Source organism: Ambystoma mexicanum, chromosome 1p (genome assembly GCF_040938575.1).
Source record: "Ambystoma mexicanum isolate Mex_15411 chromosome 1p, UKY_AmexF1_1, whole genome shotgun sequence".
In the NCBI taxonomy this organism is placed as follows: domain Eukaryota; kingdom Metazoa; phylum Chordata; class Amphibia; order Caudata; family Ambystomatidae; genus Ambystoma; species Ambystoma mexicanum.
Window position 1 is genome coordinate 1,204,173,055 of NC_090921.1, and position 12,457 is coordinate 1,204,185,511.

The following is a 12,457-nucleotide window of genomic DNA, read 5'->3' on the forward strand; positions in this document are numbered from 1 at the left end:
GCTTCTGTGGAGAAGCCCGCCAAAAGTGGGACAAAGGGCTCCACTTTGGGTCAGAGTTACAGAGGCGAACGCCAACGCCATTTTAGTATCAAGTTTTGGCAAAAAATCCCAACCGGAGTTATAATAATAAATATATAAACCGGCGGTATGTTTAAGGCTACCGTAAATAAATAATTAAATGTGTTAGCCTAAAACAATGGGAAATCCCATAGGAAAATATTCGCGGTCGAATATAAAAAGTAGTTTCCACTGCCACCAGCCAAAACTCGATCAGGGGGGACGGAGACGTGCCCCCGCGACTAACAGACCCTGGGGCAATCGAATTGCCCCAGCCAGTACGTCCACAATATGATGGTTTGTACTGGTTCTGTTCAGGATTTAAGACTAGTAAAGTCTTTGGTGACTTTACATGCCCTGGGAGACAGTAGTCAGTCCCAGGGTATGGAGTCTATGTTGGGGAGTCCCTAGGACACCCCTGGGTTACGGCACAGAGGGTGCTGTGTAACCCACATCCAAAAAATACATGAGGCCCTATGGAGTAAAAGACCCCATAGCCCATTCAACACAAGGTTTAACCAAGAAAACACACTTCAACATGCCCAAGAGTGAGGGTAAAAGAGTCTCACTCTTGGCAGGAGAAAAAAAATAAACCCCAGAAATCCAGCAAAGCTGCTGGGGGACTCACTAGGTAGGGAAATTCAGCCTAAACAGAGAATTCTCCCTAACAGTGGCCACTGACCATGGTCAAACCCATGGCTAGTGGCCTGGTAATGTTGTAAAAAATACAGTTGGTGCAGCCTAAGGCCATGGCTATTGGGATGGTAGTGGTGTGAAACTATGGTATAACAAAACCCTTGAAATTCACTGAAAAAACATAAGTTAAAGTTTAGTTATGTTTACCATATTTATCGCAAAAAAACCCACTCAGCATTCAGAAAGTCATGAATGACTTAACTCAGTGTGTTCCTATTGCAAAGCCTAAGAGCACCTACATGTTCTAAGAGAAGGGATTCACAATAATGTACAAAATGGCATAATGAGGGAAATAGTATTAGAGGAGACATCAACGGGAGAGCATCATGACTTCCCAAATGGGTTGAATTTCAGGGGATTGTTACAATACATTAGGTCTACTTTACTAAACTTTAACGTTTTTTCAGTGAATATTGTGAGGAATTCGACCATCCGCACGGGGAGAGTGTGCTCGCCTGGGCTTTTTTGATACATGAAAATGAATGATGGGTGATCAACCACTGATGACTCTGTGAGGCCATTCCACACACAGTCCATCTGCTTCCCGTACAAAACGCATAGTCACATGTACTCTGGGAAGACACAGCCTACAGGTGCCGTCTTCCCCTGTCATATTCAGCAGGAATGTTACAGCCGTGGTTACATCAAAGCATCTTAAGAAGGGGGAAGTCACACCTTCCTCCAGCCAAGCGCAGCCTAAATTAAATATCAAAGGCTCCATGGATCTGTATTCCTTTTGTCTAATCTGGCTGCTGACAGTGCATACTAACGAGATAATTAAAGCAAGCCTAGAGGAGAGGCTTGATTGCCAGAAAGAAAACAGGAAGGCAGGACTAACAGCCCTACAGTATGAAATGAGTCAACTTGAAGCTAGCTCCCACCCCTTGTATGAAAGGCAGTGAAATGCATGTCTGGGTCCACTATCATCTCTCATAGGCAAACTCCTGCAGAGCTGACCCCTTTCAGAGAGGAGAAGTATGTTGTTTGGGGGAGACAGGGAGTCTGCTGCCAGCAAAAACATCAAGGGAACCCTGCGCTTTAATCAAAAGTCACAGAGGGCTCAGTTAACCAGGGAGACGAGTGGGACTTAGGTATATGTTGTCACCCTTTGTCTGTCTTGTTGAGGAGCACTCTGGTCCTTACCTCATGCATAACAGAAAATTGTTGGTGGGGACCCAGGATTGGTTCATAAAGATGGGCTTAGCCTGCACCAATCACAGGGGCCCATTTGGCTTTAAAAGAGCTCTGAACCCCTCACTCAGCAGATCATCTGATGACTTTGAAAGGAGTAAGAAGAAGGACTAATTTGGACCCAGGCTGAAGGTACAGTGTACCTTACATTTTCTGCCAGTGAAGGAAGGCCAGGAGTTCCAAGAGGGAAGCAAGATCCCTCTCCTAAACATCTCCCAGGGAACAGAGGGAGATACCGGACTCAGAGGACCCGTCCATCAGCTCCAGAACCGAAACCCAGCCAGCACACAGCTGGCTGAGTTTCAGTTTAGGTTCTGCCAGCAAGCTTCCTAGGTGGGAAGTGCCGGAGAGTCTCTGGACAAAGGACAAGGCTGTTGCCTGCAACCACTCTCCTGGGTTTTGGGCCATCCACCTTGAAAGGACACAAGCCCTGCGAAGAAGCAAGGAGTAGTGCCATACAAGCATCATCCAGTGTTTATAGACAGTTGAGTCCTCGAACCACATCCAGCTGAACCTCTGACTGTTGTCACGCCGCAGTCACAAGAGCCCTCCGAGCCACCTTGACCAGTATTCCAGATCCGCTAACCAACACAGAGACAACAATTCTTGGCCCTAAGCCGCAGCGCCAGACAGCCTGCAGACGTCCGTCCAGCCCCGCTTGTCGAACTGCCTGCCGCCTGGTACCCTCGCACCACTAACTCTGTCTCAAGGGCTACGAAGCGCCCTTGAGCCGCCCCGACTCTGCCGAGCACCAAGAACTTCTTCAGCACCAGGTACATTGTGGTTCTGCCACCCTGGTCCTTCTCCGAAGGCCCCTAGAGACAGTTACGGCCCTTTGCCCCCTTGTTGCTGGAACCGAATTACCTTGAACAGTGAGACTGATTACTTTACCAACTACCCTCCTGTCAGTATCCCGAATGCATCCCTTTCCTTTGTGAAACTGTCTGTCCTCTGTATTCCTTTACAGGGTGGTCGTATTGTGGTGTGCTAGAACTGTCTGTTGTAGTAATAATAAAGTAGATATTTGTATACACCTTGACTGGACAGTCCCTTTTATCATTGGGTAATAATTGTATTTTTGCTGTGTTGCAACTAACCAACGATCCACGGCCTTGCAGAGTTAAGCCTGCCGTTCCGTCCACTTTACGAAAACCGGACAAGGAGGTCTTACAATTCACTTGTATTCCAATCTGTTTGGATCCCTTCTGGTGTACTAGAGGTGTGGGGTTGATTGATGGTTTATAAACCGCTATTTATCCCTGGACCCCTGGTGTCCCGGAAGTTGATTTGTCACATTGGTGGAAAGTGGTCAGATCGGTTGGAGCCTTGCGCACAGCTTAATCACCCAACGATAAAAGTACTGTTGAAGTCAACGTTTAATGATTGATTGGTAATAATAATAGACATGGAGCTTGACATGGAGACTTTAAAAGGCATGACCAAGGATGTCCTGCGCATCTTATGTCAAGAAAAGGGACTTCCCCACAGCACTAAGGTTTATAAACCTGAGTTGCTGACCAGCCTCCAAGCTTGGGCAGAAGCAAGGGCAGTTGAGGAGAAGACCCCAGGGGACGGTCTAGGTCCTGTGTACCTCAACGGACAAAACCTTCTGGAGGGGGTAAATGACGAGGATGACTGCATGAACAGTGTTTCTCACCCATCATCCCAACGGCAGACATGTGTGGTTTCTCTACACTCGAGCGTGTCAGTGAGGACAGGGGCTACTGCAATATCCCGCAGGTCCCAGGCCTCAGCACAGTCTCTGAGTGGCCCATTACTTGTTCTGGCTGTTAATGAGGTAGCGGCTAGAAAACTCATGTTCGAGGAGAGGAGACTAGCGGAAAGGAGACTAGCGATAGAGGAACAAAAAGAGTGGGACAAGGTCACCATCGAGCGCGACAGGGCTGCCATAGAGCTGTGCAAGCTGGCGCTTGAAGAGAAGAAAAAGCCAACAGATCTGCATCTAGCGAAAGCAGCAGTAGTGGCTTAAACCAGAGTGCCTGGGATAAGCTCCAATGGCACATCCCACTTATGAGGTGAGGAAGGATATTTTGGACTGGTTTGAAGTGCACAAGCTGGCATTCCAGCTGCAGGAGGTGGATAAGGTACTGTGGTGTGTAGCCCTGATGAGTCGCTTACCGACAGCAGCGACTGATGCAATTCTTCAGTTAACTCCTGAGGAAAGGCCCGTTTATAAGAGCATGAAGGCAGCTCACCTCAGGAAGTTCTGTAAAACCCCAGAACAGTATCTAAAGAGCTTCAGAGAGCTTGTAAAAAAAGTGGGCAGACATTTGAAGCCTTCACATACTTGTTGTTGACATATCTGAGCGGGTGTGTGACTGGTAACAAATTTGACACATTTAAAGGGATGTACAATTTGATAGCGTGTGAGCATATGTTGAAAAATTGTGAGGTTGACCTACACCAGCATCTTGTGGACAAGACTATCACAGACCCTAGGGAGCTTGCAAAGGCTGCCGACAGGTTTGTGAGTACTCAAGTGGTGAGCACACCCAATCCGAAAGAGAAATCAACGGACAAAAAAGGAAACAAGGATGGGAAGCACAAAGGTCCAACCCAATCCTCTTCAAAGTTAGGTCCCCAAAAGAATGAAGGGAAACCCCCAAACTCTAGTTCAGCCATGCACACCTGCGTTCTCACCACCCATATGCTGTTTCGTGCATAAGGAGCTTGGCCATAGAAAGGGGATCCTGCTTGCAAGGGCTTATACGAGCAAGCCATAGTGAACAATGGACTAATGGAAGAGGCCATCATTAGTGTGGGCCTCTCAGAGGAGGATTTCCCACTAGGCCAGGGAGTTGCTGAATGTGGTTGGTGACACTAAGTCGGAATGGTACCGGATCTCCAGACAATACCCCAGTTCCCAATAATATTCAACTGTATCTAGAGCATGTGTACATCAATGGACACAAAACTCCTGCGGTCCGAGACACTGCCGCTAGCGTCACCGCTGTCACCCGGCAATGGGTACAGCCAGGCCAGTACAGTACTGGGTCTGATTTGTCCATAAGTGGATTTGATGGTAAGAGTAAGTGCTCCTTAATGATAGTAGCGTTTAGCTGGTCAGGTGAAATGACCAAGCGCTGTGTAGCAGTGAAAGACTCCTTCCCTGTCCCATGTCTGTTGGGTAATGATCTTCCTGATCCTAAAATAGTCACAACGGCTACACAATCGAGGGCCAAAGAGATTTCCAGATTGAACGCGTTGTGAGCCTTAGGGCCTGGAGTGCTTCCAGAGGGTGTGTCGGAAGGACCGGTGTAGCCGGTAGCCCCTAGTCCAGTTCCACAGACTACTGAGTCACCTACTCCTGTGGGAGAGGGGCTAGTAGCCATGGAGGACTATACTTTGGTAGCAGGGGACCCTGTGAATTCAGAGTTGCCTGGTGCAGCACAGGAACCTGAGGTGGAGGTCCAGATGGGCGCAGATCTGAAGAGTCTGCCCAAGCTGGATGAATTTGCATCAGCTGGATCCCAGATCAGATTGACTTCTACACAGCCCAGAAAGAGTGTCCCACTCTTGCGGGTTTGCGGAACCAGGTGGAGGAGCAGGCTAAGGGCGAGGCTCCTGGACTGTTCAAAGTGTGCTGGGAGGATGGACTCCTGTACAGTGAGCCAGAGGATTCTGAGGGTGAGGACACCAGAAGGTTGTTGGTTCCCGAATGCTTCAGAAAGTTCCTTTTGGATTTGGCTCACCAAATTCATTAAGCAGGGTCACTTGGTAGTGAATAAGACATCAAACCGGTTGTCTGCACACTTTTACTGGCTGCAGTTCAGTGTAAATGTTAAGGAATTTGTCCGGTTCTGCCCGACTTGTCAAGCTCCTGGCAAATCAGGTAGAGCCACAAAGGCCCCTTAATTCCATTACCTGTGGTTGGGCGGCCTTTTGAGAGAATAGGCATGGATATTGTGGGTCCTTTGGATCCTCAAACCTGCTCAGGGAACATATACATCTTGGTCGTGGTGGACAACACCACAAGATACCATGAGGCAGTCCCTCTGAGGAGCATCAAAGCCCCTGAGGTTGCAAAGGCTCTGATTGGGATATTCTCCCATGTTGTATTCCCCAAGGAAGTTGTTGCTGAAAGGGGATCAAACTTCATATCAGCATATATGAAGGCCATGTGGGAAGAGTGTGGAGTCACCTACCGGTTTTCTACCTCCTTCCATCCACAAACCAATGGGCTTTTTGTGCGGTTCAAAAAGATCCTGAAAGGCATGATAGGTGGCTTGGAAGAGCACCTGAGGAGAAAATGGGATATTCTCCTGCAATGCCTTCTGTTCGCCTATAGGGAGGTACCATAGAACAGAGTAGGGTTTAGCCCCTTTGAGCTTTTGTTTGGATACCCTGTATGAGGTCCCCTAAGTCTAGTGAAAGACGGATGGAAAAGCAAACTCTCACCCCCCATCATGAGATGTGGTGGACTATGTACTCGGACTTTGGTCTAGAATGGCAAAGTACATGGAAGAGTCAACCAAGAATCTGATGGCCAGTCGGGAGCTGATGAAGCACTGGCACAACCAGAAGGCCACCGTGACAGTCTATTCTGCAGGCCAGTGGGTGTGGATTATGGAGCCTGTCAAACGCAGTGCCCTTTAGGACAAGTGTACTGGGTCTTACTGTGTGCTGGAAAAGGTCAGTGAAGTGAATTATCTCATTGACGTGAAAGGACCTAAACAGATGTGCAGGGTCTTTCACGTGAACCGGCTAAAAACCCATTACAGGCGGGATGACTTGGTCATGGCATTAGTGACTGAAGGAGAGACTGAGGAGGAGACCAATCCCCTCCTGGACCTCCTGCACACTGAAGCTGCAGTTGGGTCAGTTGAAGGTGTCAACCTTGCAACTGACTTGTCAGACCAGCAACTGACAAACTGTTGCCGGCTACTGGGACAGTTTGCAAGTCTGTTTTCTCGGACTCCTGGTCACGCAGATTGGTGCACCCATGATGTGGACACTGGAGACAGTAAACCAGTGAAGAATAGGGTTCACCGGATGTCCGATAAGGTCAGGGACACCATCAAGGAGGATATTTCCAAGATGTTGTCCTTAGGAGTGATAGAGCCATCCCAAAACCCCTGTGCTAGCCCAGTGGTAACAGTCCATAAAAAGACCAATAGTGGAAAAACTGAAGTTTGTTTTTGTGTGGACTACAGGGGGCTCAACTCTCTCACAAAGACAGACCCCATTCCTCTGGCAGATGATCTCATTGACAAGCTCGGTACTGCCAAGTACATGAGTACTTTGACCTCACAGCAGGGTATTGGCAGGGCGACTTGACAGATGGAGCGAGAGAGAGGTTGGCATTCTCAACCCCAGAAGGACATTATCAATTCACTCTAATGCCCTTCGGACTGAAGAATGCCCCTGCCAATTTTCAGAGAAATGGTTAACCAGGTTTTGTCTGGACTGGAAAACTTCAGTGTCGCCTGTTTAGACGACATTGTTGTGTTCAGCCACACCTGGGAGGATCATGTATCCCACCTGAAACAAGTGCTTCAGGCGCTGCAGAATGCAGGCCTGACTATCAAGACCACGAAGTGCCAGATAGCGCAGGGTAACATGACTTATCTAGGCCACCTGGTTGGCGGATGTAAGAAACAACCTCTTGAACCGAAGGTACAGGCTGTGAACGATTGGGACATTCCCATCACACAGATGCAGGTGAGAGCCTTTCTAGGTCTCACCGGGTACTACTGGTCATTAATCAGAGGGTATGGGACCATTGCAATGCACCTGAATGATGTAACATCCAAAAAGATGCCAAAGAAGGTAACTTGGACACCCGCCTCTCAAACCTCCTTTCAGGATTTAAAGGATGTATTGTGCCGGGCCCCAGTTCTGAAAGTGTCAGACTATGATCAGGAATTCATTTTCCAGACAGACGCTTGTGATTTTGGGATTGGAGCAGGGGTAGAGCAACCGGTGGCCTACATTAGTAGGCAGTTGACAAAAAGGGAAAGGAACTGGGCTGTCATAGAGAAAGAGCCGCATGCGATCGTATGGGCCATAAAGAAGCTGAAACCATACATTTATGGGTCTCACTTTATGATCCAGACAGACCACAGGCCTCTGCGATGGTTAATGGCCATGCAAGGGGAGAACCCGAAGCTTTTGCGTTGGACCATATCCCTACAGGGATTAGATATGGACATCCAGCACAAGCCAGGCTCCCAGCATAGAAATGCAGGTGGCCTCAGCCAGTACTTTTGCCTTGATGATGAACCAGACCCTCAGTAGCGTGATGGTTCACATATTGCGGCTGGGGGACATGTGAGGAATTCTACCGTCCGCATGGAGAGTGTGTGCTCGCCTGGGCTTTTTTGATGTTTTTATACATGAAAATGAAAGATTGGAGATCAACCTCTGAATACTGTGTGAGGTCATTCCGCACACAGTCTGTCTGATTACCGCACAAAATGCATAGTCACATGTACTCAGGGAAGACACAGCCTACAGGCGCTGTCTTCCCCTGTCATATTCAGATGGAATGTGACAGCCCCGGGTGCATTGAAGCATCTCAAGAAGGGGGAAGGCACACCTTTCTCCAGCTATGAGCAGCCTAATTTAAATATCATATGCTCCGTGGATCTGCATTCCTTTGGTCTAAGCCGGCTGGTGGCAGTGCATACTAACGAGATAATTAAAGGAAGCCTAGAGGAGAGGCTTGATTGCCGGACAGACAACAGAAAGGTGGGACTAACAGCCCTATGTTATGCAATGTGTCAACTTGAAGCTAGTTCCCACACCTCTGTATGAAAGGCAGTGAAATGCATCTCTGGGCCCACTATTTACCATAGGCAAACCCCTGCAGAGCTGACACCTTTCAGAGGGGAGAAGTATGTGGTTTGGGTGAGACAGTCTGCTCCCAGCACAAACTTCAAGAGAACCCTGCACTTTAATCAAGAGTCACAAGGGGCTCAGTTAACCAGAGAGACACTTTGATTTACAACAGACAGGGAGATGGGTGGGACCTCATGCATAACAGAAGATTGTTGGTGAGGACCCAGGATTGGTTCATTAAGGTGGTCTTAGCCTGCACCAATCCGTGGGTCTCATTTAGCTTTAAAAGAGGACTGAACCCCTCACTTAGCAGATCATCCAACGACTTCAAAAGGAGTAAGAAGAAGGATTAATTTGGACCAGTGCTAAAGGTACAGTCTACCTTACATCTTCCGCTAGTGAAGGAAGGCCAGGATTTCCAAGAGGGAAGCAAGATCCCTCACCTAAACATCTCCCAGGGAACAAAGGGAGATACCGGACTCAGAGGGCCCGTCCAGCAGCTCCAGAACTGGCACCCAGCCAGCATACAGGGTACCCTGCTGGGTTCTGCCAGCATCCTTCCTAGGTGGGAAGTGTCGACGAGTCTCTGGACAAAGGACCAGGCCATTGCCTGCAACCACTCTGCTGAGCTTTGGGCCCTCCTCCTTGAAAGGACATAACCCCTGCGAAGAAGCTAGGAGGAGTGCCACACAAGCATCATCCAGCATGCGTCTTTTAAGGCCATGTTCAATACAGTCGAGTCCTCAAAACACATCTGGCTGCACCGCTGACTGTTGTTATCCCACAGTCACAAGAGCTGTACGAGCCACCTCGACCAGCATTCCGGATCCGCCAACCAGCACCGGGACAATGATTCTTGGCCCTGATACGCCACACCGGACAGCCTGCAGATGTCCCTCCAGCCTCACTTGCCGAACTGCCTGCCGCCTGGTACCCGCAGCTGTCTCCCTCCACTAACTCTGTCTCAATGGCTGCAAAGCACCCTAAAACTGCCTCAGTGCTGCCTACCACCAGGAACATCTTCAGCACCAGGTACATTATGGTTCTGCCCCCTGACCCTTCTCCAAAGGCCCCTAGAGACAGTTACGGCCCTTTGCCTTCTTGGTGCAGGAACAGAATAACCTTGAACAGTGAGAGTGATTACTTTACCAACTACCCTCCTGTCAGTATCCAGAGTGCATCCCTTTCCTTCGTGAAACTGTCTGTCCTCTGTGTTTCTTTGCAGGTTGGTTGTATTTGTAGTGTGCTAGAACTGTCTATTGTAGTAATAATAAAGTAGATATTTTTATACAATCTCGACTGGACATTTCCTTTTATCATTTGGTAATAATTGTATTTTTGCTCTATTACAACTATCCAACGATCCACGACCTTGCAGAGATAAGCCTGCTGTTCCGTCCACATTACCAAATTGGACAAGGAGGTCTTATAATTCACTTGTATTACAATATTTTCGGATCCCTTCTGGTGTAGTAGAGGTGTGGGATTGATTGATGGTTTAGAAACTGATATTCATCCCTGGACCACTGGTGCCCCGGAAGTTGATTCCTCACAAATGTGCAAAGCCCAAGAGCACATACATATTCTAAGAGAAGGGAATCACAATATCATAGAAAATGGCATCATGGGGACATAGCATTATAGGGGACATCAATGGCTGAGAGTGATAACTTCCTGAAAGCACTAAACTTCAGGGTTTTTGTTGCGATATATTTGGTCTACTTTACTCAACTTTAACTTAAGATTTTTAGTGAATATATGTATTTAGAGAGTGATATATATCTTTGATCTTTATCCTGAATAATTAGTTTGCAACAAGACAAAAACAAGTTGTCACCGCCGACCACCATACCGATTTTAAACATGCCACCTACCTTCTCTTCCAGGTAGGAGAGGAACTGTCTGTATACCTCAGGCTCACAAATCATGTATTTCTCATAGAGTGACGCATGCTCATTTGTTGTAAATAACTGACAAGCCATCTGCAATTCTTAACAATACACCAAAAGATCTGTGTGAGAAAGAGATGCACGACAGATATATGAATATGACAATATATACTTTTGACATGTGCCAAGTGGTAGCACAGAAACAATGAGACTGACAGATATAGATGTAAAAGTATTGGACACTTTACAGCAAAGTAACAACGGTTTCCCTGATCCTGATCTAATAAAAAAAAGTTTGGTCAAACACTAAAAACGTGTTTCTTTGAAAAATACCTGCCAGACAAATAAACATCCCTCCCTCCACCACAGTTCTGTGCTACTATATAAAATGCCAAGCCCAATGCTGGATCCCTCCTGTAGTAAAGATCTATGCTGCTCTCAAGCTGTGTATGTGCTATAAGCAATGAAACTAAAATAAAATAAATAGGGACAAATGTGTCAATTTACAACTGCTATCCTCTCCATTAACGAATACAAATGCAGCAACCAGAACCCACTTAGTTTCATCACACATGCGCATTTGCCATTTTATATTTTTCTTACAATGTGTTTATTTTCAATTTGCAATGAATCCCAAACAACCTGTGAACATTAATTAAATGGTGAAATGACAGAACAGGAATTTCAAGTTAAGCAACAATGAATAAAACGTGACATCAAAGGTGGCGTTTAAGAAAAGTACCAATATTCGCAATTTAGTAATGCGAAATGATGTACAGAAAACTGGTAGCCCGGAAGTGAAACAGAGTACATTATGGGGACTACCTAGGGTTGTAGGACATCATCCTTGTGGCGATTGCATTATGTGCCCCCTGACACGTAAAATGACCTCTGTGAATTTGGGTTTGAAATCAGAATGGCAAATGAAGGAACATACTAATTGTCAAACAGATATTGTGATCTATATGATTAGATGCCAATGTGCCTTATTGTACATAGGAAAGACCAACAGAAAATGCAAGACACACATGATAAAACATAAGAGCTGCCTCAAAAACCATGTTGAAAAAGCACCTTTGGTGAAACATTTTGAGGAGAAGGGCCATTCTTTCATGGATTTTGAATGGTGTATCCTGAAGAAAGTACAAGGGAAGACACAGGACGATATCAATAGAAAACTGTTAAATTTGGAACAAAAATTAATTTTTTTAACTAATAGTCATGTAGCAGGACTTAATTAAAATATTGAGTGGCACAATATTAAATACATCATTTGTTGTACATTTAACTAACATTGTAGGACGTGTCATGCAGTGTCTGTTGGGATTTCCTATCAAAATGTATCTACTGTTAAATAGGAATTTATTTTTAAGAACCCATAACAGGACATGATGTGGTTAGGGTACCCCGCACCATTTATTAGTAAAGACTAGATCCTTCTTTAAAAAGGGTGAGGTTGACCCCTTTAAGTATTCACAGACTAGCATTATGGGGATCCATTAATATTGAATGACTTAATCCACAGGTATGGGGCTTCCTTCCTTTTTTATCACCATCGTGTAATCCAGTACATTCAACGTACAGAGACAATGATATACCGGAGAGAGTATTCTTTCTGGTTACTTTGGTAGGGGAACACAATACTTACACCACAGGGCCCTGTCATTGATGGAGAGAAGTGTGTTTACTTCTCCTTCCTCCGTTTTTGTAAATAAATGCTTGAGCCTTGAGTAGCCTCATGCAATTGTGCTTTACACTCAGTGGCATTTTCGCGGTTTGCTATGGCAACAACGCGATTTTCGGTGACGGCAGAGCGTCACGTT

At 46.5% G+C, this 12,457-nt stretch overlaps 1 protein-coding gene across 1 annotated transcript in view; it reads right to left on the bottom strand.

The window, feature by feature from the left end:
- LOC138535347 (uncharacterized) overlaps positions 1 to 10,753 on the bottom strand; it is a 289,703-nt gene extending 278,950 nt beyond the window's left edge. Inside the window, exon 1 of the mRNA XM_069641292.1 lies at positions 10,620 to 10,753. Within this exon, the coding sequence (XP_069497393.1) occupies positions 10,620 to 10,727 (108 nt within the window). The 5' untranslated portion in view covers positions 10,728 to 10,753. The remainder of the gene's footprint in view (positions 1 to 10,619) is intronic.
- Positions 10,754 to 12,457: the final 1,704 nt, after the last annotated feature.